The following is a 757-nucleotide window of genomic DNA, read 5'->3' on the forward strand; positions in this document are numbered from 1 at the left end:
CGCGGTGTCCCATCGGGTCACCCCCTGTCTCTGCGCCCCGCGCCCAGAGCTCGGGGGGCCGCAGACCCGGTCCCCGCCCGGCGGCTGCCCCCGGGGCGGGAGCAGACCCGAGCGCCACTTGCCAGACCGTGGCGGCTCTGCCAGGACTGGCTCGGTCCTCGGCTTGGCGACGAGGTCCGCCTCCTCCCTCCCCTTCCCGCGCCGCCTCCGCCTCTTTCCTCTGCCTCCACCCTCGCCCCTTCCCGTCGGTGCGGAGCTCAGCCCCGAGCAGCGCGCAGCCCGCCGCGCCTCGGAGGTGGGCTCGGGACAGGCGCTCCGCGCCTCCTCTCGAGATGGACAGCCGCTACACCAGCGCCACGGGCATCGGGGACTTGAACCAGCTGAGTGCGACCATCCCGGCCACGCGCGTGGAGGTGTCGGTGTCCTGCAGGTGAGGGCGCGGCTCGCTTCCCTTCCTTCCATCCGGGCTGGGCGGCACTTGGCTAGCGCTCCCGGCACCACGAGGCTTGGAGTTGCGCGTGGAGTGGGGACACCCCAGTTGTGAGACTGGCGCTAACCCCCCGCCCCCACCCCCACCCCGTCAAATGACACAGAGTTGGGGACCAGAGTGGTGGGCTTTGGTACCGAGCCTTTGCGTTCGCTTTCTGGGAAACGCTACGAAAGTTGGCAAAGCTGTGACTCAGCCACAGAAACCCTAGCCGCCTCCCACTTCACAACCTTTCTCTCTCTCTCTCTCTCTCTCTCTCTCTCTCTCTCT

General features: G+C 69.0%; 1 protein-coding gene across 1 annotated transcript in view; it reads left to right on the plus strand.

Annotated features, from left to right (window-relative positions):
- Window positions 1–250: 250 nt before the first annotated feature.
- The window catches only part of Cpne8 (copine 8), a 176550-nt gene continuing 176043 nt past the window's right edge, over window positions 251–757 (plus strand). The window contains exon 1 of the mRNA XM_055627230.1: window positions 251–430. Within this exon, the coding sequence (XP_055483205.1) occupies window positions 333–430 (98 nt within the window). The 5' untranslated portion in view covers window positions 251–332. The remainder of the gene's footprint in view (window positions 431–757) is intronic.

This window comes from Psammomys obesus, unplaced genomic scaffold (genome assembly GCF_907164565.1).
Source record: "Psammomys obesus unplaced genomic scaffold, mPsaObe1.curated_primary_1811, whole genome shotgun sequence".
NCBI classification, from domain to species: domain Eukaryota; kingdom Metazoa; phylum Chordata; class Mammalia; order Rodentia; family Muridae; genus Psammomys; species Psammomys obesus.